At 37.8% G+C, this 24,494-nt stretch overlaps 1 protein-coding gene across 3 annotated transcripts in view; it reads right to left on the bottom strand.

Moving 5' to 3' along the window:
- The window catches only part of LOC109098309 (rho GTPase-activating protein 21-like), a 73,493-nt gene that overhangs the window by 25,078 nt on the left and 23,921 nt on the right, over positions 1–24,494 (bottom strand). The window contains exons 5-7 of one of the 3 annotated variants that reach the window (XM_042717952.1): positions 10,951–11,043; positions 10,791–10,869; positions 10,656–10,710 (exon numbers count right to left, since the gene is read on the bottom strand). In XM_042717952.1, the coding sequence (XP_042573886.1) occupies positions 10,656–10,710; positions 10,791–10,869; positions 10,951–11,043 (227 nt within the window). Of the gene's footprint in view, positions 1–400; positions 744–1,070; positions 1,474–10,655; positions 10,711–10,790; positions 10,870–10,950; positions 11,044–24,494 lie in introns of those variants that run through there. The other 2 variants (XM_042717953.1, XM_042717954.1) reach the window with 2 other exon arrangements.

Here is a 24,494-nt window from a genome sequence, read left to right as displayed (position 1 = left end):
GACGGCACTACATTTGCATGTGGGAGTTTGACAGGTCAGAAGTGTGAGCCATGCTCTGGTGCGCCAAGTGCTGGAGAATTCTATAATATTCATAACAACATCCAAAGCTGACAGTTCAGAACAGAAATACACCTACAGTAATTAACTTGACTTCCAAACTACAGGGCTGCAAACTTCTAATTACAGTTTCTGCTGTGTATGACTGTAAAAAACAGCTGTGATCTGATCTCAGCTGGAAGCAAACAGGTAATTCCTTCCCTTTAAATTTTATTATGGTGCTGGAAAACAAGACCAGCCTCCATTTCACACACCGAGATGTAATTCTAAAGGAAACACTAGGCAGCCCAAAATAAACATGATAAACAGTGATTCAGAGTAACAAGAAAGTGATGTAACCCACCGTTCGGGTCACCACACGTGACTGAAGTGACACTGATGCCAGAGGTGAATGATGGCCCCGATTAGAAATGGCACTGAATCTGACCTCCGTAATCATGTCTAAATCCAGTTTAAGGTAAACAACTATTGAAAGACTTCTGTTGGAGAACGTCAGATTTACACACCAGGCTCCATATTGTTTGTCTTCCTCCGATTTGGTGTCTTTCAAAACATGACAGCAAGTCATGTAAAGTGCACTTTCAACCCATCATACAGAGTTACATTCTTTTGCATAACTATAGAAACCGAATCTGATATCAGTAGTAGGGAACTTCGCTCCTCCTTTCATGAAATGCCACAGATGTCTTGTTACACAGGCCAAAGTTCATCATAGGAAAAGAGAGAAATGAGGAAAAAGGGGCGAGGCACAGTAAATATAACTGCTGGATATAGCTGAGAACTACCCACACAGATAAATCAAACAGGTCACGCAATATATATGCTACTCGCAATCGAGACATTCAACACGCTATGTGATACTACGCTACACATAAACAGAAACATCATGACAGTCATCTGAAAATGACAAGGAACAGGAAATCAACAACCAACTGGAATACGATGGTATGCATGACATTTATAAATAATAAAAAAAATCACAATCTACATGTATGCATTGATCATCTGCTTACCAGACTAGTGATTTCCTGTGAAAACTGCAGCCATTACATCACAAAACCACAGAGGAAAAACAGAGAAAAAGGGAGGGAAAGTAAAAGAGCAGCGTACATTAAAGGCAGTCAAAACCAAAAGAATCAAGTCCATGTACTGACAACCACTATCACAGTAAATATCTCTGCACAGAGCACAAAAAATGCACAGGAGCTGCAGTGCTGCCAGTGAGGAGGGACCGTGGGAAGGTGGAGAGGAGCAGTGGGAAGACTGTCACGTTAGCGATGCCACCTGCTTGTTCTCGTCGCTCCCAGTCGAGGAGGGGGCTGAGGTGCCTGCCGCCTGCCTCGCGTAGTAGCAATGGGCTCTCCATCTCTCCCCTCTCCATCCATCCACAGGCAGATTACTCCGTGATCACACGCACACATGCTCCCACCCTCCCTCCCAGCTAACGCATCCACTCGTTTGCTCCCTCCCTCACTCTCACTGGAGAGCTGCAACCATTCACATGTCCGTGGCAGATGCTTAATTATACATTCAGCTCAGATGATACAGCTTCCCCTCCCTTCCCTGCTTTCTCTCTCACCTCTGCCAGAGAGACAGTCCACAAAATAGAGCAGTCAGCTGACTCCAGCTGATCTAATCTCGTCTTTCCTGCCTTTTCCTCTCTCTCCTGCTCTCACAGAAATCCTTAAACTACTGCCCACGGTAGCATCCTTTCACGCCTCTTCAGATCAACTCTGCTACTGTGACTAATGTCACCAGAGACCTCAGATGGATTAGTTCTCCAACCATCCTTGCTACACTGCTGCATGCAAGAGTAAAACACCATCATGGAAACAGCTGTGCAGCAGACAAGCGGTGCATAGAAATATAATGGGGTGGTGATGGGGAGAAATGAGGAAAATTATTGGAAATGTCAAATAAATGTTCTGGTCATATTTCACTGCAAAATCGAAAGAAAGTAATTACGTTTTGCTCAAACAAAACTGCCTATTTTAGGACAATTAAGATTTGCTTTTGACATTTTTGACTTAATTTGCTTACTAAATAGGCTCAAGTTACTATGCAAAATACTAATAAACAATGCTATTAAATGTATGCAGTCCTTTTAATTTCCTTTCATCCTTTTTCATCCTAATTTCCTTTTGCACATGCGACCTAATTTCTCAATGGTCCGACTGAAAAAAATCAGAGGTTGCACTGGTGCGACCAGCCGCTTGAGAAAAAAAAAAAAAAAAAAATAAAAAACCAAAAAAAAAGTCTCCGCGACTCTGAAAGTCTCCCTGTGGTTCAACAACAGACACTAGAGCTCTGCATTTCAGCCCGAGCCCGACAGACCCCGACTTTTTTACGCCCCTCGAGCCGGGCTTCGGGCCAATTTTCACGTCATAGTTCAGACGTGGGCCGGGCATCCTGCCTGTTTGCCGCGCTGGTGGAAACAACACGAGACCGTGCTTCCACGACTGTCAAGAACGCAGCAACGGTATGGTGTGTGCTGTCAGCAAAGCTGAAAAATTCTGCGTTCAAATACACGCAATAGGCTTTAAGCTTGCCGCAAAGCACCAGCAAAAGTAATTACCATAAATGTGACAGGGGGAAATAGTAAGGAGATATTTGAATTATTTACTAAAAACTAGTGTTTTCTGAGATTGTTTCGCAAGGATGAAGTTGCTGATCCTGACTCGCCATCTCATTAGACGAGCATTAGAGAGAAGTGCATCTTTACAGATTATGATTATAATGAAAGAGTTTTTGTTTTCGATTTGCTTTATTTCATTAAGTAGTCATTTAAAGCTTTCCATGGATATATTTAGCATGTCTATAGATATATTTATCATTTAGGCATGTTTTCACAGAGTGTCGTTTTTTTTTTTTTTGTACTCCTGTTAAAGACGACACGACAAAGCGCAATGTTTTGTTGATATTGTGAGTGCACACAAATAAAAGTAGATCCTTTGCAGTTATGAATGATGTATTACGCTTACCTTTATGAGCAAAAATTACGGCTTATCCACTAAAAAAATGCAAATGATCACGCTGTCGCCTCCATCTCCTGAAGCGTCTCCGCACAAACTATTGGATATAGCGCACATTTATCTGGGTCTAACATTTGAACATTGTTATATGCTTGAACTGTTTTATATCTATAGATTTTATTTTAGGCAGGTCATGATGATTTGAGAAGGCTAAATTGATCAAACATAGGCTCACTGTCTGCCGCTGGCTGCTCAGTCGTTACTTAAAAAAAAAAAAAAAAACCCTAAAACTTATATTTAACAAACAAAAATTTCTTCCTAACGTTTTTCTAAATTAACTTAAAAAAGGAAACGAAATATAATCACTTTGCTATTACATACAAAACTGAACTATTTTAATAGCTGAAACAGTAGTATAAGCTGTTTAGGGACTGTTTAGCTGTTCAGATCAGACACTAGAGCATCCCTACATTCAGACACAGTGGAAGATCTGATAAGAATCAGTGTAGAGGGGCCAAGTCTGGAAGATTTTGATGCTAGAGAGAGTGTGGCCAGCTGGTTTAGCCAAGGCCAAAGATCAAGAATGCCAAACTACAGGAGTTGGCCATCCGAGGGAAATGTGACTGCAATGAAGGATAGTCCATAAGACACGGAGCCATGAGATGTTCATTTTGAAGCCCTTAAAACACTTAATTTAGATTTTATTTTAATTTTATTTGTTTTGAGATGTTTTAAGTTTAAATTTCAGCGCAATAAAGCACTTTAAGCACCAACACTTTTTCAGTAAGTTACCGTTCTTGTAGAATTGTGCTTCAAATAAAGAACATTATGTTGACCAGATTGTTAGTTAATCATTTAGGCTACAAGTCAATATTGCCTATATGGACAGCAATTTAAAAAAAAAAAGTGAACTTGTAATAATGAGGTGTTAAATGCGATGCGTTCGAAAATTTGGGTGCACCTAACTTTTGTGCTGGTGCACCTAAGAAAAAAGTTAGGCGCTCCAGTGCAAAAAGTTAGTCTAGAGCCCTGTAGGGGTCCCTTAAGCCTGTCACTCATAAGTCAATATATATATATTTTTTTAATTGGATAGATAGTAAACGAAAACGCTCCTCATCTAGGTGGATGAAGAAAACAATGCAGTATTTTAAAGGTCATTTCCGATTACTGACATCACATTTTACAAGTTATTTGACACTGATGTGTAAATAGTATGTTATTAGTAAACAGGTGTTTTAATGAGCTTGTGAGAACAGCACCTGGTACATTTGCCAGAAAAATCAATCCAGCAATTTTACAGTAATTTACCAAGTTAAATGTAAAAAGCAGCTAGTGGCTTTAAACTAACTCCTCACATATGGCATTTTAACTGGACAACTAAAAGCCATATATTTCACAAGTACAATATTCTTTCATTTTATACTCAATAAGCAATTAACAAACTTTGAATGTTATAATGAGAACATCTTATTTCAGAAATGGGTGTTTTTTCTTCAGTAATCTAGATAAATACTGTTATTCCACCACAGTCGGCACATGAAACAGCAGAGGTGCTTTGAGAAATGCCTTTGCCTGCTGCCAGAGAGTTCAAACGATGGTTACAACAGTAAATGGCATGCATTAAAAGTTAATCTAAAGGGCAAGCAAATGAGTGCAGGACTCCATGTGCACACTGAGCTGAGTGAAACTGTGGACAGAATAAAAAAAGCACTGAACAGACATAAAATAAAACAGAGAAACACTTATTCACACAAAATAGTTATAACAAGAGTCAGTGATCTGAAGGAACCTGGATGAGTCCTATGTTTCCATTCTATTCCACTGAACACAGCCAGGAACCAAATGCATTTTAACCAAAAAAATAGGGGTGTTAAAAGTTTCAATATGCTTAAAGAGATCATTCATCTAAAAATGTATATTTATAAAAATTCTATCATCATTTACAAACTCTTAGAAAAACAAAAATCTTTCAAGAATCTTTGACCCTTTTGACGTTATTAAATCAAAATATAAGGGTTTTACTCTTTAATATTTAGAAGCCTTTGTGCTCCTATAAAAAAAAAGAAAAAAAAAAAAGAAGAACTTAAATATATAAACAATTTAAATATAAAATGATTAAAAACTGCCAGTAGGTGAAGGCAAGCCACTTTCTTTGTCATAAAGGCTCATTCATTTAGGAAAGCAGCAAGCAACTCTTTATAAATAGGTCATTGAATTATTGACTCATCAGATTTGCTTGAAAATGCATATTCATTAATCAACAAAACTGCTGTTTTGCTCTGAGATGCAGAACTGTTCTGCTCTGGCTCTGTTTAGAACTATTTACACGGGTGAAACGAAGCAAAAACTTAAAATTTAAGTCACTTTATAATCTTGTTTAAGTTGCACTTAAAAAGCAGGTCATATGGTTTTTTTTAAAGTGTGCTAATATTGTGTTGGAGTCCCCTACAACAGGTTTAAATGGATCTAAGGTCAGAAAACGTAATTTTCCCAGAATATACATTTATACATAAAGTCATTTATCCATGATTTCAAAATGATTTGTTCAAAACTGTTCTGAGCATAAGGTCTGTAAACCCCTCCCTTCCATAAGCCTTCACTGCTCTGATTGGTCAGCTGGCCAAGCCTGTTGTGATTGGCACAGAGAGGAGTACTGTGCAAGTAAGCGAGCGCTACCATCTGTGTTGCCAAGTCTGCGGTTGTTTTTGATGTCGCAGGTTTAAGTGACCCCAATAACGTCATATTTAGCCCCTGTGTGAATTGCACGCACTAAAAAAAAGTCGACAAAATGCACTTTCTGTACTTGTTTTGCACTACTTCAGTCAGTGATCTCCTCTGTGTCTCTCCATATCACCGTATGGATGCGAAGTTTCTACATGTATTTAGCGTTGATTTGAGATTAAACAGCACATCCTTGTGGTGTGGATGACACAGAAGAGCATATACAGCATACGGTGATATGGAGAGACACAGAGGAGACCGTTGACAAAAGATTTATTGAATAAAGTCAAAAGATGTGTTCCCGTCGCTTCATATAACCCAGATTGCACGTCTGATGGCAGATGGAGTATTCTGACGACGACTATCATACCATTTATGGACCTTGACACTGTTATTTACTTGTCTATGGGACGGTCTCAAGCCTCCAGGTTTTCATCCAAAATATCTTAAATTGTGTTCCAAAGAAGAATGGCGATTTTACGAGTTTGGAACGACATGGGGGTAAGTGATTAATGACAAAAATTTTATTTTGGGGTGGAGTATCCCTTTAAATTTGCACTAAACATTTTGTATTTACTTTGTATCAATAGCTGCTCTATCTAAATAGTTTTTGTTGTTTTTTTAATGGGGGCAAAAGAAAATCATGTTTTTTTTATTATTTAAAAGCAAATGCAAACAGAGGCAGTCCTCTGTAAAAATGACAAGCACAACAAAAGGTTTGAATTGTATTGCTGTGGTATCGTTCAACAGTGTCTTCTCACATGATGTAAACACAACTAGCAGAAGTGTTTGTGGGCAGGTCAGAATGTTCATATATCGCGGGCAGACAGGGATTATGCAAATGTGTTACCCAGTAATGTAGATTGGTAACAGGCAGAAGATTCGAAAATGACAACTCGTTAAGGATTCTGTGTCGACTCCTTCTTTTGAGACAACATCTTTATTTATCATGCACTTTTTTGATTAACAACTTTGCAGACTGTTTAGATTGAAAAACAGCTACGTTTTCAAAACTGCAAAAAAGATTTTTTGAAAACCCATATGACCTGCTCTTTAAAGGTGACACTGTAAAGCCGTGTATATATTTGTATATACTGCATAGCGTTTCTGTATCAGAGCTCTGTGAAAGAGCGAGCCCATGTGCCAGGCCCCAGCTGGCATCTCTCCCCCAGCTGAGCGGCTGCTTCAACACAAACAGCCTTTCATGAAGCGAGAGCTTCCATCCTGTCTCAGAGAACATCCTGCTCTTCACCTCTACAAACTCTAAAGCTTCATTTTATTAAGAGCATCAACTAAACGCACAGCACACAAGTGTATCATTTTCTATCAAAGTACAGCATGTTCAAAAGTTCACAGTAACTTAATAGGGAGACTAAAATATATCAAAATGACTTCTTGATTAGCACTAGAGTCGATCTTGTATATCAAGATAAAACAATGGCACGATTCATGAGTCAGAAAACCCAGGAACGCAACACACCATGGAAATCCATCTGTAATGGAAAGTGTCATAGAGAATGCAGGGTAGATGAAGTGATGACTGCTCTACAGTTATGTGTAATTGAGGGCAGATGTGATGGTGCCACAGTTTGAGGCCTGCTGGAGAAGGACAGGCTGCAGTGTCCTGGTTAACAGTCCCAGATAAAGCAGCACCCAGAGGAGCATGAGGAACCTGCCTCCTTCCTCTGAAATGGGTCAGAACCTTCATTTACATGGGTGCAAATAGAACAAGTGCTGCCGAATGTCAACTCAAAACATAGTGCGTACAAAGACCTCATTAGAATGATGTATTCAGAAGCTTCTGACCAGTTTTATCTGAAGAAGCACTAAGTAACTCTGTCCTAACAAGATGCAACTACTTTGCAACAATGTGCAATTTGTCTGTGCACACTGAATGTGAAAATGATGTGCAGCATGACATGACTTAAAAGCCAGTCAGAAAATATTTCATATGTAGCGTATTTTCCAGAATAATTCATGTTTTTATTAATAATCTGAACAATGCATCAGAGAAACAAGTGCACAGCCATCTTTAGAATTTTGTCTGTGAACTTCTGTTTTTGCTGTACCTCTAGGGCTGTAGAAGAGTAATTTGCTAGTGAAGTGAATTTACATTTTGCATAATTAACGAAAGTATTTTTGTGCCGAATGAGAGAGGTTCTCGAGCCAAAGTTTATTTGTATAAAATGTTTTCCAATTGTCAGAATTTTCAGTTTCATTTTACATAAATCTGATTAAGCCACTGTTAATAATGATTGGCAATGCAAATGTAGTTTTTTTATTTCTCATTCCTAAATACTGTTCCATTTTAAAGACTTGTTGTGGGGTTGGGGAACTGTTGTATTTATAATGTTCGCAACTGTTTTGTTTACTGGTATTTGAAATTATTACTCCATTTAAAAATTAAGTGTAGGGCCCTATGATATCCGCAATGCGGAAAATGCAGACAGAATTGCAGAATCCAGTCATAAAAATGGAATTTACTGTTTAACGCGGAGTGTCACTAAATATGTCAAAGTTTGGATGAATTAATTAAAAGTAGGTCATTATACCCAATCAAATCGAGATATGGACTAGTATCTATTAGTGTTGCATGATATACTGGTACTAAAAAAAGTACTGCGGTACCCAGTTTTTAAAAACGGTGCGATTCCGCATTTTACTAGTACCAGTACTTGAAGAACGCATTTTAATAAGAATTACCTCAGTGAAACACTGTGTTTTCTTTAGTGCGCTATGATTTCTGCGAAGCAGAAAAAAGTGGACGGAATGAAAAATTAATTCTGCACATTCTGCACATCTCTGTATGTATAAATCAATTGCACAGACGTGAGGTTTAGTTTACTACACACATATTGAAGATTGCATGACGCTCAGTTAGGCCTGTCGCGATAGTCGATAAATCAATTAATCGCACAATAAAAATAATGAGCTCGATAATTTTTCCGGCCGCGATAATTTCTTTGTTCAATCATGATGTGGGGTTAGTCTGGAGCGCAGCCTGTGAACACCCTGTGGCAGAAAACACTCTCTCCGGTGGCACAGATGTTCCGGGAATAAAGAGATAACGTCTCGCTAGAGTGGCCAGCTTTGGGAAGCGCCTTTCATTTGCTTGTGGATGTTTGCGTCGCAAGTGATATTGCATTGTACTTGCACTACTGCAAGTACAGCATAGCATATTTTGCAAGTAACTTCATTGCACTTTCTGTCGAAATGGTCCCACATAGTAGCCTACTTTTCGCTAGCTTCATTTGGCTTGCTCAGCTAAATATGTCTGTAGGTGTGTGGTTGCACGTGTGAACGCGCCCAGTGAGTTAACCTATAAATATAAATATAAATATAAATATAAATATATATATAAATATAAATATATATATATATATATATATATATATATATATATATATATATATATATATATATATATATATATATTTCAAAATACCACAAGAGCTACAAGAACAGACGGCTCCTTATGCTTTTGAACCGTTCTTGCAGGACTTTGATGTCACACACCGATCGGTCTGTGGAGCTCTGCTTCAAATCCAACACGCCTATGAACAATGGTTCAACACGCCAAATGTTTCACCCAATTTGTTCAAATTTGTTGTCTTTATATTTTCGTTGGCAAAATTGAGCAAAACAGACAACATTGCGTCTAAAATAACACAATATTAACTTCTAATTTACTGAACTGTTGTATAAGATCAGTATCACATTTGCACTCGTGTGATACTGCACTTAGCCTATTGCTTGTGTGATATTGCTTAACTATATGATGTAAATATGAGACAAAAACTCAAACAGGGGCATTCTGACATTCTAACTACATTCTATAGGCTCCATCACACAGTGAGTTGTTGTTGTCACTTCATTTTACTATTTCATTGAGCTTTCTGACAGCAAACCCACCAGATGGGCTTGGTGCAAACAGGGATAAAAAGTACTCCATGCCAACGGTTAAATATACTGCTGGATCTTTAATGTTGTGGGCCTATTTTTCTGGTTGAGGTCCTGGACGTCTGGATTCTATCAAATACCAACAGATAAAAAAAAAACTAAACCTGACTGCCTCTGTACGAAATCTTATAATGGACCATGGTTGGATCTTCCATCAAGACAATAATCCAAAACAAACATTAAAATCAACACAAAAATGTGTCACTGAGCACAAAATTAAGCTTCGGCCATGGCTGTCTCAGTTCCCTGATCGAACACTGTAGAAAATGAGTGGGGTGGACTGAAGAGAAGAAGCATCAACATGGAGCTGGTAATCTGAAGGATCTGGAGAGATTCTTAATGAAGGAATGTTCTCTGATCTCTTTTCAGGTGTTCTCCAAACTCATCAGGCATCATAGGAGAACTAGAGTGAACTAGTTGTGTATATTATATATGTCAATGCAATTATTTTTTTCTCTTAACAATGCATTTCTGACCCGGTGTTACATAGTCAGATGCAGTCAATTTTCTGGAAAATATGGAAATAAAATACACCTATGTGGATTTTGGACCAATGAGATTTCACTGTGGGTGGGGCTTCTAAGCGCAATACATTAAAAACAAACAACCAACAAAATGTTTTGGGCACTTGTTATTATTATTAAGATTTATTTGAAAAGTGACCATATACAATTTTAACATAAATGTTTCCATTTCATGCACTGTATTGGCTAGTTTTCATCCGCGGTCCCTTGGCAGGTAATCATAGTCACAGATAAACATAAGAACAAAACAACAAACACATACAATACAGTTAATCACTTGGGCACTTTTCTGTATGGCACCTGGTTTGGACATTTTATCACAGTCAAATATATTCTGCAGGATTTCCCTTAAAATCAGTGCAAAAATGTGAAAAAACTCTGCCTGGGCCTGCCTTTAAAAAAAAATACAGTAAAATCTTACCAGTTGTAGTATATCTTCATCTTTTGGCATCACACACAACTCCAGAAACGTATGACTGGAAGTGGAAAGAAATATTTAGGGCCAAAATCAGACAAGTATCAGGACACATCTAAATGAAATGCAACACACTCTCACCTGTTCTGAATGAGCCCTATGACCTGCGAGTATGTCTTCCCAATGATGCTCTCACCATTCACTTTCACTATCCTGTCCCCTGTTGACAAAGTTCCATTATCAGACGTTGATAGGCAAAATGAAACGATGTGCTGTACATTTGTAATGATGGTGTAATTACCAGTGAAGAGTCCGGCGCTGTGAGCGGGCCCTCCCTCTTTGACCTGCTTCACAAAGATCGTGTCCATGGGCTCCAGTCTGTTCCGCGGTCTCCCTGGCAACAACAAATGCAGCAGAGTCACGAGTGGCCCAGATCACAACAAACCAGCTCCGGGAAGAAGCAAGCGGTCACAAGACTGAGCCACAATAAATATTTTAATCGCACTAGTTTTTCAAATGAAACGTTTAACACATTGATAGAGCAGAAATGCTGGGACTTCATCTGGAAGTGACCCAGCATTCAATGTGACATCCCTCAGCCCCTGAGGGAGTGCTATACTTGGCTTCATCCTGACATAATATGCCAGAACACAGATCACAGATAACAGATAACAGTGAACAACTAACACTACAGATTCCCTGAGGATGACAGCAATGAGACGCTTAGGCACTGGCCCATGTCTAATCACACTGAAAGGAATGAGGATCTCTCCACAACGACCATTATTTGGTTCAATATCTCTCTGTTAGCCTACTCAAAGGTAAATAAACCTGTAGATTCTGCATAATACATAGACCATCCTAAGTTGGACACTGATTGACACTGATCATTAAATGACTACTCTGGTTTTGACCTTGATCCATTCCTAATAACAATTTGGTTTTCACATCCAATCCGTTTGTTCAGACAGTTAATATCTGGTATATCTGGTATTAACTAGTTGCTTATGAGCATGCATTGCTAGCATATTGGCTGTTTATTAGAACTTATTACACGGCTCTGTGGAATACTTGATTCTGATTGGTCAGGCGTGACATCCCGAGGTATGTTATCCCTCTATAACAACCAGTAAAAGCTGATAACACAGGCTCATCCGGGTCACTGAAGTCGGCGCTGTACTCTTGCTAGGAACAGTTTTTCTTGGTGGAAGCTTTGCGTTTGTTTAGCTAATAAAATATTAAAACGCGATTCAAAATGGTGTAGAGTTATTTAATTATGTCATCCTGGTATCGCGGACTCGCTCTCTCGTTTCATACAAACCCAGCTGCTGCCATTTTGCTACAATTGTTTTGTACACTGTAATGGATTATAAGATAACTAACAAACTGGTTAGATTTTAAAAATTTTCGTCTTAAATCTTTTATTGTCTTAATTATTTATGTGGTGAAATATTGTGTAATAAGTGGTTAGACTGCACCGTTTCCCCTTAAATGTCCGTCTAGTTTGAACTTGCCGCTTGCTCACAACTGCTGTGTTCATGGAAGCTTTTCGTTCAAATATTTCAACTCAAATCAATATTTTGTGGCTAATTATTTATTATGTGGCAAGTAGCCCTGTAATAAGTGGGATAATGTACATCCAGCCAGTTGTTTTTGCAGAATAACCCCATTCAGGGTGATTCAAGACCCTGCTGCTTCACATTGGGGTCCTGATCACCCTGTCGGGGGTAATTCTGCGATAACAACTGGCTGGATGTACAGTATCCCTTACTTATAAAGCACATATTAATGCCTTATTCTGCATGACCATAATCTAGACCCCATTCCTAAACATAACTACTACTACAACAATACCTACTTACAGTCAATAAGCAAATTAGGAGTTTATTTAGGGAAAATCAATCAATCTATAGATAGATTAGTAACCATAAGCTAAACCCTTATCCTAATGCTAACCATCAGGCCCATCCCAGCTATGAGGTCACCAAGGTCCGGAACTCTGTAAAGTTTATGTTGAAAAATAACATTTGTTCTCTGAATTAGGGATGCACCGAATATTCTGCCACCGAAAATTTTCGGCCGAAAGACTATTATCACCGGAAAAATACGGCCTAAATGTTGTGATGACGTAAACAGAAGCCGCGACCTGCGCGTGCACCTGCATAGCGCAGACCACGAGCTCCCCTCGACATTCACTTCTAACCTTAATCATAGACTGTAAAAAAAATAGGTATTAATCAGTGGCGCCCCCAGAAAAATTTCATAGGGGTGGCCAGATGAGGCCACAGTAAATCTTGGGGTGGCACATCAAAAAATAAATAAATAAATGAAGGGTTTGCAATATTGACAAAAAAATTATATCTCTGTGATTTCTGGGATTTTATCGATAACGAAAATTAGACAATATTTTGCTGTGTGTGTTATTGTGCTGATATCTTATTTCTAATTTTTTTTTTTTTTTTTTTACCTTTTCGCCATTTTTTTTCCAAAAGTGTGCACCATCTTTTAAGTCAGACACTTGCATTTGGGGTGTTACCAAGCAAATGCAATCAGTATCAACAAAACTGATCTTTGCAATGCAGAGAAAACAGAAACTGCATCTGAAGTGCCATTTAGATGTTTTTACACACTGTTTAATGGAGCTCTGAGGGACGTGGAATACTTTAACCTGGAGTTACAAATTAATAAATAATGTTTTGATATTTTAAAAACATAAAACATTGAAAACTGATGTTTGAAATTGTTTAAAAAAATGAAATGGTACATTAAATGTGAAATTAAAACAGCCAGTAGATGGCAGCGAGTCACTGTTAAAAAGTGAGTCGTTGCGATTAAAACCGAATCATTTAAACGGTTGATTCATTCAGGAACGAAACACTATCTTGCTCAGAGACGCAAAACAGTGGCTGTGTTTGGAATGATTTTTGTTTTTTATTAGAAATAGAGCGCAAAAAGTGAATATGTTGTCTAAAACGTAAAACTCTTGATATTAACTTCCTGTTTATTGAACTGTTGTATAAAATCAATGTCACATTTACAATTATGCAGACTTCTGGAGAAAAACGTCACTCTTCGTGTGATAGTAACTATATTAAATGATATATAAATTATATAGATCTAAAATTAATACATTTAAAATAGATTTAAATTAATAGTAGCCACTGCAAATCATCCTATGGGTGGCCACAGGGGTGGCCAGAGTTTATACAGCGGTGGCTGTGGCCACCCCTGGCCACCCCTTGGGGGTGCCCCTGGTCTTAATAGAAAACATTCTCTCTCTTCTTGCCCCCTTTGAGCAGCTAACTAAAGAGATCAGCTCCTCTGATGCATCTGTAGCGGACGTTATTCCTTTAATCGCAGCACAAAAGCGTCTCATAAGCAAAGAGGTTGAGACGGACCACGGAGTGAAAACAAAGAAAAGTACACTCAGTCTGTCAACACACGTTTCACAATGAGATCTATTCGGATCCTCTGCACTTCATCGCGACTGTACTTTATCCGCGTTATAAAGACCATTACTTGGATGCGGAAATAAAGCAGCGCGCACGAGAAATGATCCAGGCCGCGATGGATGCGGAGAACCCGCGTGGAGACGGAGCAGCGCACGGAGAAGGAGATCAGAGAGCAGAAAAAAAAGACTCGTCTCTCTGCACTCTCGTTGTCTGATATGTTAAGTGAAATCCTGCAAGAAAGTGCCTCAAATAATAATAATAATACGTAGGCTATTCTGTTCTTAGGCTACTCTATATGTGACTATCAGATTGTAGCCATATTTCTGCTAGATATTTTTTTAATTTTATATAAATGTTTATTTATGCCCTGGCCCTATTTAAATACACTCTCTCAAATCTTTCTCAAATGTCAGGCAGATGACAAGCTCAACACCTAGATGGTTATCTGTCTGAAGCCCCCATCTCCAGAAGTGATAACCCTCTTGCCTACTGGAGAAGTAATGCATTTTCTTGTAGTAGTCCTACAGAGAAAAATTTCAAATGCACTTTGTTTTTATGAGAGAACATTTAATTTTAAAACCTTTCTGCAGGCCAGTACATTATTTTTCAATGTACACATGAGTAAGGTCAAGTTAAACATTTTAGTTTGAATTTTATTTTATACTGTGCATTGTTGCAATGTGCTAAATAAATATTTGCAAAATTTGTAATTGATTTATTATTTGAAACTTTAATATTAATTTATGCAATTGCAATGCCTTGATTTTAGTAAAGTTAGTACACAGTCATAGCCATAAATGCAATGGTACTAATAATCGGCATAATTTCTTTCGGTTTTTGGCCTTGGTTTCCTCTTTTTCGGTTTTCGGTTTCGGCCAAGAATTTTCATTTTGGTGCATCCCTACTCTGAATGACTAATTTGCTGTTTAAAACTCCTCATAATTCAGTTTAGACAGTTTGCAAGAATGTTTAGCATCTGTGGTATGAAAATGATCGCTGTGAGATGCTGGCGGAGTGAACGAAGCTTGAGAGAGTAGTGCGTGAGGGAGCAGTCACAGTTATTACAAGTAGGGGTGCTCCGATCATGATTTTTGAGGCCGATCACAGAAAGCAGTATCTGTATCAGTTATACAGTCTTTCATCAATTATTCAATGCTTTTTACTTTTGCATTTACTTGTAGATTTATATATTTAATTGCTAAAACAAAACATTTAAACTACTTTTCTTGCGTTATCACAAACATTCTAAATTAAAACTTACCACTGACAGAAACAGGCAGCTCTACTGCCTTTTTCTTTTGCATTTAAATCTTTATTACAAGCCATCCTGCAGTTCAGAAAGAACTTTAATTAAGAACTTTAAGATTATTGCCTTATCTAAAAGTGCTCTTTTCCTTTAAACCTAGCCAAAAAACCATAGCCTATGTGTTGGCTGTGAAACACAGCAGACTTTAATTATATGCATTTATGGTGTAATTGCTAAATTTTTGTGTCAATGCATGTTCCTATTTACCGCAAACAATGAGCTGTTACTTTAATTCAGTGCGTGCAGCACAGCAAAAAATAGACTTGGTGCAGAAACTGTCTCTACACTGCTGCAGACGCACACGCTCCTAAACGCACTGCCAGACCGCAACCATGTGTGCAGTGTGAGCTTGCTTATAGTGCAGACGCTATGTGATTTGAAGCCATTTGCAATTTGAGAAAGAAAGAGAGCGTGCGGTGATTCATTCACGCTGTTTGTGAAATTATGTCTCACAGAAACTTTTTCAAATTACTTCAACCCAAAGGGATTATTGGCCGATTGTGATCGGTAGCTGATTAATCAGAGCACCCTAATAATAAGCGTTTGTGGTCTTTTTCACTTAATTTGACACTTTAGAAAGTTAAACAAGTGGAAAGTTGCAGTTTAGGGTCAGCGATATCTTTATCTTGTCTTATTTGCAAAGATTTTAAATAATTTCATTAAATTTTGTTTACATTTTTCAGTTTTTATTTGCTTTTATAGCAATATCTGGCAACTCTGGATCACTAGCACTTAAACTAATCAAAAAAGCCCATGGTCAGGTTATTGCTGACAGGATAGCATTCGGTAAGGCAAACACAAAAAATATCATGATATTATCCATCAGAAATGTTATCAGCGCTGTCAAAAACATTAGCATTTAACACTAGTACACAGATCTAGAACAAGTAGGTTACAGAATGAAATGAAATCCTACAAAAAGCCTACAAAAACACTAGCCATGAAAAAGTCTATGCTATTTCACATTCAGTATAGTTGTAGTAACTTTTCACAAAGTCACGCTAAAAAAACATTCAGAAAAGCACTAGACAAAGTTATAATCTATATAGCAATGAGTATTAACAAAAACTGTAACATAATAGGGCTGCACAATTAATCGAATTTCTAATCGCAATTACAATTATTGATGCCACAATTACGTAATCATTCAAAGCGGCAATTAATCGTTCAAAGTCGACTTATGTTATTCTGCATACTTAAGGGCCGTACACACCGGGACGAATATCGGCGCGCGTTATTCGCCAGCGTTTTTCAACGCGTTTTTTTGTGTCACACCCAAGCGATTTTCGCTGACGATGAGCCGAGTGAACATGCAAATTCACTCCCTGACATTAGATGGCGCTTAATGTAAAACAGAAATACTAGAAATACTAGTTCTCTTTTATCAAGAATTTTGTAATCGCTGTCGCGTTTGTCATATAGTTCTTTGTGTTCCGACACCAACGAGACCAGCAACTCTACATTCATCTTGCCTTGCATCTTCTTCGTCTTATTTCTTCCCGGCAGTGTAGACGCTACTTGGCGTATATCTTCTTCGCCGTTACTTATGTGTGCTCAGCAAGACAGTTTTGTGTTTGAGCGCCCCCAAGTTGTGTTTTACTGTAACGTCAGAAGCTCCAGACACGGGTGCAAAAGCGCCATTCTCATTGGTCGTATAGTTTTTGACGCGGTGCGTCAAACCAAAAAAACCGAACCCGAGGCGTTTTTTTTTTAAAAAATGACGCTTTTACGCGTGGCGTTTTTCGCGTCGGTGTGCACACGCACATTGGCGCCCTTTGTTTAGTCACGAGGCGTTAAACGTCGGCGAATATCGCGCGCGAAATTCGTCCCGGTGTGAACAGGCCTTTAAGATGCGTTTTTTTTTTCTTTCTACATGTTATCTTAAGGGTTTTTCCCATTTTTTGATTTTAGTTTTAGAATAACATTATAATACCATTCATATTTTTTAACTTTTTTATAATTTAAAGAAGAAATCAATCCGATGTATAGTTGACATTTGAGGCTTAATACTATAGTAAAGCACTTAGTATTATTTTCATATAAAAATATGACATGCAGCTGCATCAAACAATGATATAAACATAATGTAAATTGTGATAATCGTAATTAATAATCGCAATTACAATTTCAAGGGAATAATTGACAATTATGATTTTTGTCATAATCGTGCAGCCCTATAACATAATATTTATTGTTGCATGATTAATAAACAACTGATAAAATTAGCCACCTCTATAGTAAAATATGAACCAATTTTGATGCAATAAATATGGTATAATATAGTGTTCATCCCTCCAAAACAGAGAAAACATCTTTCACAAACATCTACATGTGACTGAGTTTGAATAAAACTGAGATCAGCAAATATTATGTAGTTTAGTGGTAGTTTAAGATCAAGTTATCGAGTCATCTGGGGATTTTATTTATAAAGACAATTTGCCTACTAAGCACATATTGTAAGTAAATATTAAGGTAATAACAAATAGTATAGTCCTATGCTGACAGCCCTGCTTCTCTAGCAATGTGAAGTATTTGTAAAGATTTAATGCACCCTCTTGTGTTCACTGCCATACACTGCAGTTGTCAAACATAAAAACACATTTACCTCAAGAATAAGAACAAATGTACCCAGTACTGCCATGTTTTTTGCATTTGGCACACAATTCATATTCATACTCATAATAACACCACAACCAACCAAAAAATGTGTACAGGTATCAGAAATAACAAAACACAACAGTAATGCACCAATGATGGTTAATGAAAGCAAGAGAAAAACACCCATGAACTAATCCTAATGATTGCTTTGCATAACCACATGAGAAGTGAAATCTGACATAGATGCATGTCAGTTATGCAATATGTGCACTGGAGTTCAAGTTTCTTTCTGTTGCTGAGAACATGAAACAATGACTCATTCTTATACTGTCCAAAGCAGATGGATGGCAACATGGGAAAAAACAGACACAAATGTTTCTATGTATGTGCAAATGAAAACCAACTAAAACCAGCACATAAATTCACAACTACAAACCTGTAACCACATTTTCAAAAAGGTAAAACAGGCCTGAAACTTGAGCATTTCTAGCTCTCGCACAGCATGCAAATGGAATATTTTACTATTACATACACTGATGTAAGTGTTTTGCCTAAACATAACCAGAGAGGCACTTTTAGTGATGTTATGTAAGACTCGTGAGCTATTTGGACTCTTCTAGGTAATGTACATTTTCAAAAAAAGTTTCACAGTGCTATGCACTAGGGCTGTGACGGTCGCCGTGACAACCGCATCCGCGCTTGTCTACTGCCACCGGCGGTAGTGCACATGACGTCACGCATTCTATAACAAGCATAATATGAACTTTTGTATAAAAGTGTAACAACAGTAATAGTTGTTTTAATTAGACTAGGTTTGAGTGCAGAAAAAAATTACAGTTTATGCATTCAGCCATTTTAATTTTGTGTTGGGCAACCAAATACTACATTGCCGATCTGGAGCCATCTCCATTCATGTCACCTATCCACGCTTGTACAAGTTCCCGTGATCGCAAACAGCAGCCTGACCTGGCTGGTCAGGTTTGGTGAGGGTTTCTGGCCAAATACAAACAAATACAAACAACGAGACCGTGATAAATGAAAGATGTTAACAAGAAATGTGGCAACGATTCCTATTTCAAAGAGAGTGTGTGCAGATGAGGAGTTAATGCACCCCATGGTTGGCGGCGGAACAGTGAACCGTGTCTACACCGGACGCGACACCGCCGCATCGCAACAGGTTGAGTCTGTCTAGTGTCTACACAGGACATTTGAACTCTGTGTCAGTAACTCATAAATAGAAAGAGGATTTCTCATGTCGTGTCGTGCCGCATCCGGTGTAGCATCACTGATTATAATGAGGCCTACTTTGTCGCGCTGCGTTGCTCGCGTCTGGCAGACAGGGTGTATTTAACTTTCTTATTTAGGCTAGTTTCTTGTTTAACTGCATTATTTCTATGATATTTATTTTAGTGTTCAGGCTGCATATTCACTGACTGAAGTGCTAAAGTAAACACGAGCTGACGAGTTAAATTGGGTGCGTTAGATGAATGAGACAGTGCTGGACTGCCCCAGGACAGTTTTGAAAATCATTTCAGAGACATGTTCTTAAATGTGACTCATATAAAATATATTACATGCATGCACAGTTTTAAGGCAGCTTTAATCACCTTTTCAGTGTCTTCATAACTTAACTGACCACGACATTGCATGCACTTAGTTTATTTCGCACTTTGATATGAAAGGATAAAGGCTACAGTGCGCCGGTGCCTTTGTGCGTGCAATTGAAGAGCACGCTCTGTCAGCACAGTACCATTTTCGCGCTCGCTTGACTCGTGCCTGGCGCTGAAGTGGAGCACGCGTCTGAAACGTCTCCAGTTCTGCAACTGAATAAATTCACTTCTTGTCAAGAGAAAAAAAATGACAGAATATATTAATATATATATATATATATATATATATATATATATATATATATATATATATATATATATATATATATATATATATATATATATATATATATATATAAAACACCGCGCCACCGGCGGTTGTTGGTCCATTACCACCGCGGTGGTAAAAATCTGCCACCGTCACAGCCCTACTATGCACTTGCATGATTATGTTAAAAAAATAAGTTGCAATAGTACCTTTTTATATTTCAGTTGTGCTGCACAGAACTTAATGAACAACAGCAGCTGTCCTGTTTCAATTCCACGCTTTTCAATGACCGAAGTAAAAGCATGCAGTGGGTTCAAATCCTTAACCCTTGGCAGCTACAAAATACACTGGTGTATAGGATACAGTTTATGCTAAAGACGTGAGAAGAACAGGCCAAAGATAATGACAAAGAATTTACAGACCTGAAGCTCAGTGTGAATCTCCTCTAAAGAAAGTGAGGCATGATTTGAGGGCGCAGCAATGGAATATAGCAGTGATCTTTTGGGAGAGATGCTGGATTAAGACAATCATTCCTTAACTATAATGTCCTCCACCTGGCCTATCTCTACATTCTTCCACTATAAATAAATCAAAAATTTCCAAACAGATGTGCTTTCCTCCTTCATATTCTTCATTCTTTATAAAGAATGCGGTTTGTCTTTGAAAGTTCCATTCTGTGTGATTTGTTGAAATGCTGTGGGCATTACAAACTCGCTATCATTTAAAATGAACAAATCTATGTAGGTCACAGTTTTTTTTTATCTGCACTGTAATGAAGTCAAACAGAAAATGTGGCACAATGTTGGGGATCTGTATTGCTGTGGAAGTCGCTATTGCTGTAGCGAGGATGCTTTAAGGGAGATGAATGCAGAGATGCATGAGCAGGTTTTAGTCATCCAAAGAAGCAGAAGCATTTAATTAAAAGTTAAAAAAAATAAACAAATAAAAAACATTTCTCAAGCCTCCTGTGTTAACTGCATTTTGCATATTGTTGTCCTGCTCTTTCTTAATGCAAGAACATCTCCTATATGATATCAGGTCATTCAGACACCTCTTCATCTAGCTAATTTTGAAAAGAACCACATATCGCTAATTAACAGCAGGAGACTAAGGAGAGAAAAAAAATCAGGCAAAGTTTTTACAGGCAAGCTCTTTTACAACAAAATGATGCAATTTTTAAAAACACACCTAAGGTCAAAAGTTCAAACAGTAGAGGGGGAGAGGTTGAGCAAGGGAAAGAATCTGGCCGAGTTATTTCTGGCAGCTATGGGCGGTTGTGCTAAAACCATGTCACGAAAGCGATCATGTAATGCAAGGTGAATAAAAGGCAATCCTTGATGGAAAATCTGCATTCATTCAAGCATTTAGGGTAACAAGATGCACCATCCGAGAGAAAGCTGAGAGAAAATACTGTACCGGGCAGATCAAACTCACTGTTAGCAATCAGTCCCTCCGGGATTTTGCGATTGCTGAATTAATCTGAATTCTGTTAAAGCTACAGATATCAGAACAAACGCCACTGATGTGGAAACCAGGAAAAACATTGTTCAATAAACACAAATCCCCACCACCGTTTACCATTGAGTTAACATAGAAAAAATACAGGAACAACTTGTGGCAGAAATGGTCTAATGTTTTTGAGTGTTTTTAAATACTTCACACAACTTTTCCCAGCACTTCAAAGCTTTAAGTATTACCGAATTTGAAATTTATTTTTAATGTGACGATATTTGTTCATCCTTCAAAGGATTCCCCCATGTATAAAACTAAACGTTTCATAATGTAGGAAAGCAAACAATTATTTAAAAATAAAAAAGATATTAAATGACCACTAGTAGATGGCTTCAGAGAAGTACTTACAGGCCATTTCCACTCCCTAATACATATATTTTTATATTCCTTAAATTATATTTAGACATTATGAATGACAGTAATAAAAGTACATTTTATCAGAAGTAATATATTTATTACATCTGTAAGACGTCTGCTAAAGATCTGTGAATCATCTGCTGTGTACTCTAATAAACGTCTCAGAAGCAGTTTTACATGCATTCTAATAAATGTCTATTTGACATCTGACAGGAAACATCTTAGAGACGTACTGCAAATGAACAAGCACTCTTAAAAATACATCTTGCATATGTAAATGCAGACATTAAATAGATGTAGGGGTCGACCGATTATCTGCGTGGCCGATAAAACCATTTTATTTTGAAATGCGCGATCTGGCACTGATCCAGCCACCTCAGTCAGAGCGCACCGCTCTGTGGCCTAAACTAAGCCCCGCCTATCGTCCGTCTGATTTGTTGGGAGTCACGAGCCTGGCCAATCAATACGGCTGGCGCGGCTGGAAAATGTTCCGCTCTCACACCGAAAGCACAGGAGCTGCTTCAGTGATCATCATCACACATCAATAAGTTATCTCTCGAAGGTAAGAATGCAGTAAACGTTCCTGAAGTTGCAATAAATCACTACACTGAAGTTGCAAAACACCTAAATATAATCGATTTATGATGACAAGCCCCGTTCAGTTATTATACCGTGAATTCCCGGTCAATGTCCGTCATTGCAGTGATATGCTTTAACGGATCATCACATCAGTGCTGAGATAGTGAAACTAAAACCTACTTCTCTCACCATTCGGCCAATTTAACGTTATATTGTGAATAGATTATCAACACGAATGAATTCACTCACGTCTGCTGCGGTTTTTTTTTTGTGTTGTTCACATAGCTCCACTAAACAGCGTCCGTTCCGTTAGGGCTCTTAGTCAAATAAATTGCGCATATTTGGAGAAATGTTGCTTTATTCTAACATGATTGCAAAATAAATTATCATACAGATTCAGAATTACCATTATGCAATTTTGAAGAGCTGAAAGGGCATCAAGCACGAGCTCCCTATTCCTGATTTAGTTATCGCGCTCTCTCATTTCACTTATAACCAGGGTGCGGTTTGCCGGGGGGGGATGGGGGGGTTTCCCCCCTTCTGGTCTATGCATCCCTGCCTCTGCTGAATAACTTTTATCCCCGGTGGGGATAAAAACATCATGCAAAACCCGCTCTGACGTCCAGATCTGAATCAAATGATTCGCGATACGCGATCCGTTGTGTTCTTTGCTCACTAGTGAATCATTTTGCGACGCAATGGTTTAAACTGATTCGGAGTTTCGAAAAGCTCCGTTGTGTTCTTTGCTCGCTTTCTCTATGTAATTTGTTGTTTGAATAACCGTGGACATTAAATCATTACAATTAATAGGCCTAACGTAGGCTTACAATGTTTTTATTAAACTGAGATCACACTAAATACAATTTCCATCGTATTAAAAACATTTCATAAAATTTTTCAAAAGCATCCCCCCCTTTGTTTATTTCACAAATCGCACCCTGCTAATAACCCTATGCTAATAACGTAAATTGTCAATAATCTCACATTGCACGTTTCTGGATGATGCTGTCCTGTATACTTCCTAGTTTGTATCGCCGTGATAAACAGTCAAACAAACATTTTACACATCAAAAATAAAAAAAAACACTTACAATATGGGTTGTGTGTGATTTTAATGCAATTCTGGGTTGCAAATAAAATGCTAAATATAACACACACACACACACACACAAACATATATATATATATATATATATATATATATATATATATATATATAGAGAGAGAGAGAGAGAGAGAAATAGAGAGAGAGAGAAAAATTACATTTATTTTCCATTATTTGTTCATTTGTTGCTGTTTAAATTTGCTTTAAGTTTTACTTTGTTTATAGGATGCTGCTGATGGATGCTCCCAGCACTTTTTATGTTTGTTGTTATTATTAATATTAATGTTGTTTATTATGAACAGTTCTCAGAATTAAAGATGTGTTAAAATAATTTAAAGAGAGTCTTTGTCAGAGGCCTTTTTATTCTTAATTTTGACATTAATTTTCATTTTTACACAAGACACATATCGGTTCAAAATATCGGTTATCGGTCTCCTTGATCTGTAATAATCGGTATCGGCATCGGCCCTGAAAAATGTATATCGCTCGATCCCTAAATAGATGTATCTGAGACATGTACATGTGCGATAAGGGTGAGTGCTTTACTGTCAGGTGCTGGTGCAACTTAATGGAACTAGTACTGGTGTCGCCAAATGTTAGTCTGGAGACCTACAATTGTTGTCGAAGTCAGAAAAGTCATAACAGTGTTAGAAGAATGTTGTCTGTGGTATATTTTCACTGCAAAACAATAAGAAATGCTGCAAATATCACCACAAATTTTGAGAAAAGCCGCAGCAAAATCAGTCATTTTAGGCCGCAAAAAAACAGAAAAAAGTTCTGTGAAATCCTGGAGGGACTGAGCAATGCATAAAATATTGAATGAAAATACTAAATACTGAATTGGGCGTTGAATGTACCTCTGAAGGGAACTGGCATTTTCTTTTCCATCTACATCCATTTAATGCCTATTAATTTTCATAGGGGAAACCCAGGAAATGCTACATTTATGCAGTTCCATAAATGCCACCTAATGACAAAAAGTGAATTTTAATTCAGCACATCAACTGTATTTCATGCACTTCATGTACTTCATGTACTTCTGTGGACACTTCAGGCTC

Source organism: Cyprinus carpio, chromosome B2 (assembly GCF_018340385.1).
Source record: "Cyprinus carpio isolate SPL01 chromosome B2, ASM1834038v1, whole genome shotgun sequence".
Lineage (NCBI taxonomy): Eukaryota > Metazoa > Chordata > Actinopteri > Cypriniformes > Cyprinidae > Cyprinus > Cyprinus carpio.
Note: the sequence above shows the minus strand (reverse complement) of the source record. Positions and strands in the feature narration are given on the sequence as shown.